The sequence below is a fragment of the Rhinopithecus bieti genome, unplaced genomic scaffold (assembly GCF_001698545.2).
Source record: "Rhinopithecus bieti isolate Rb0 unplaced genomic scaffold, ASM169854v2 scaffold_61722, whole genome shotgun sequence".
Taxonomy (NCBI): Eukaryota; Metazoa; Chordata; class Mammalia; order Primates; family Cercopithecidae; genus Rhinopithecus; species Rhinopithecus bieti.
Genome location: NW_016898278.1, coordinates 1 through 1,945, shown reverse-complemented (window position 1 = coordinate 1,945; position 1,945 = coordinate 1). Strand labels below are relative to the sequence as shown.

Sequence of the window (1,945 nt, the reverse complement as noted above, 5' to 3'; positions counted from 1 at the left end):
GGGAGCTGGAGGAGGCGGCGCTGCGGCACGAGGCCACGGTGGCTGCGCTGCGGCGCAAGCAGGCGGAGGGCGCGGCGGAGCTGGGGAGCAGGTGGACAGCCTGCAGAGGGTACGGCAGAAGCTGGAGAAGGAGAAGAGCGAGCTGCGCATGGAGGTGGACGACCTGGCTGCCAACGTGGAGACTCTGACCCGCGCCAAGGTGTACACGCCTTCCTCACCCCATACCCACCCTGACTTTAAACCAATCCCAACCCTAGCAGCCAATACTGTCCCCATACCCCTCCACCCGGTACCTGATCCTGAGCCCTGACCCATTCACCTGGCACCCAACCCCTTTTCTCAGCCTCCTGCCAGTCCTGACCTTAAGCCATGACTCCCAAGCCCTGTTCCCTGACTCCAGGTCATTTTGACCCAGCATCTACTTCCAGCCTTGGACCCTTGAACCAGCAGTAGTTGTGACCCCAGCCCTTGACTCTTGAACTCTGACTTAATACCTGTCCTGACTTCCTGTTCTGAACCCCAGCACCCTAGCCTTGACCTTTCTGCCACATAATCCTGACAGCTGACCTCTGACCACTGTCGCCAGCTGACTCCACAGCTACCATCCCAACTCTCGCCCTGACCCACCGGCCCTGGGACTGGCCCAGCCCTGTCCGTTCTGACACGTGTCTGTTAAGCACAGCAGTAGAATCTCTTTCCGACTTTGAACTTGGGGCTCTGCTCTCCCTTTGATTCCTGGGCCCACATCTAGCTTACCAGTTTCCGATCCCAGATCCCAGTCTCTGACTGGCAGACCCAGATCCTGCCCTCTGATGTACAAACTTGTTCTGACATCTAACCCCTGCCCCAACCTGGGATCCCAGGCCAGTGCAGAGAAGCTGTGCCGTACCTATGAGGATCAGCTAAGTGAGGCCAAGATCAAGGTGGAGGAGCTGCAGCGGCAGCTGGCAGACGCAAGCACGCAGCGTGGGCGACTACAGACGGAAAGCGGTGAGGCTGGGGCTCAGCTGGCCACACCAGGCAGGGCTTTGGTGCAGCCCTCACCAGCCTGACCTGCCCGCTCGCCTCTTCGCCTGCAGGGGAGCTGAGTCGCCTGCTGGAGGAGAAGGAGTGTCTGATCAGTCAGCTGAGCCGTGGGAAGGCCTTGGCCGCCCAAAGTCTGGAAGAGTTGCAGCGCCAGCTAGAGGAGGAAAGCAAGGTGGGCTGGCACCGGTGACCATGGAGTGGGCAGGTGGGTGCCAGAGCCAGTGGGCTGCACCAACGCTGAGGTCACTGGTGTCCCTGCAGGCCAAGAGCGCCCTGGCCCATGCCGTGCAGGCTCTGCGGCATGACTGTGACCTCCTGCGGGAGCAGCACGAGGAGGAGGCTGAGGCCCAGGCTGAGCTGCAGCGGCTGTTGTCCAAGGCCAATGCCGAGGTGGCCCAGTGGAGGAGCAAGTACGAAGCAGATGCCATCCAGAGGACCGAGGAGCTGGAGGAGGCCAAGTGAGTGCTTCGCTGGCCAGGCCCCTGCCATGCAGAGCTTTATGCCTGTGCCTCTGAGCCCCACTGAGGGTGGGTGAAGGGAGCTGCTGGGGCTGTCCTCCCTGCCTCCATGGTCCACAACTTGTCTGGCCCCATGGCCTAGAAAAAAGCTGGCACTGCGGCTGCAGGAGGCAGAGGAGGGTGTGGAGGCTGCCAACGCCAAGTGCTCGTCGTTGGAGAAGGCCAAGCTACGGCTGCAGACAGAGTCAGAGGATGTAACCCTGGAGCTGGAGCGGGCGACCTCAGCAGCTGCTGCGCTGGACAAGAAGCAGCGGCACTTGGAACGGGCACTGGAGGAACGGCGGCGGCAGGAGGAGGAGATGCAGCGGGAGCTGGAGGCGGCGCAGAGGGAGGCCCGTGGCCTGGGCACTGAGCTCTTCCGGCTGCAGCACAGCCACGAGGAGGCACTTTAGGCTCTGGAG

At 62.2% G+C, this 1,945-nt stretch overlaps 1 protein-coding gene across 1 annotated transcript; it reads left to right on the top strand.

Moving 5' to 3' along the window:
- Nucleotides 1-11: 11 nt before the first annotated feature.
- On the top strand, nt 12-1,945 carry LOC108526015 (myosin-7B-like). The gene is made up of 5 exons (XM_017866728.1): nt 12-199; nt 864-990; nt 1,080-1,198; nt 1,288-1,484; nt 1,627-1,945. Exons 1-5 carry the CDS (start codon nt 149-151, stop codon nt 1,934-1,936), a joined length of 804 nt encoding a protein of 267 aa, XP_017722217.1. The 5' UTR covers nt 12-148; the 3' UTR covers nt 1,937-1,945.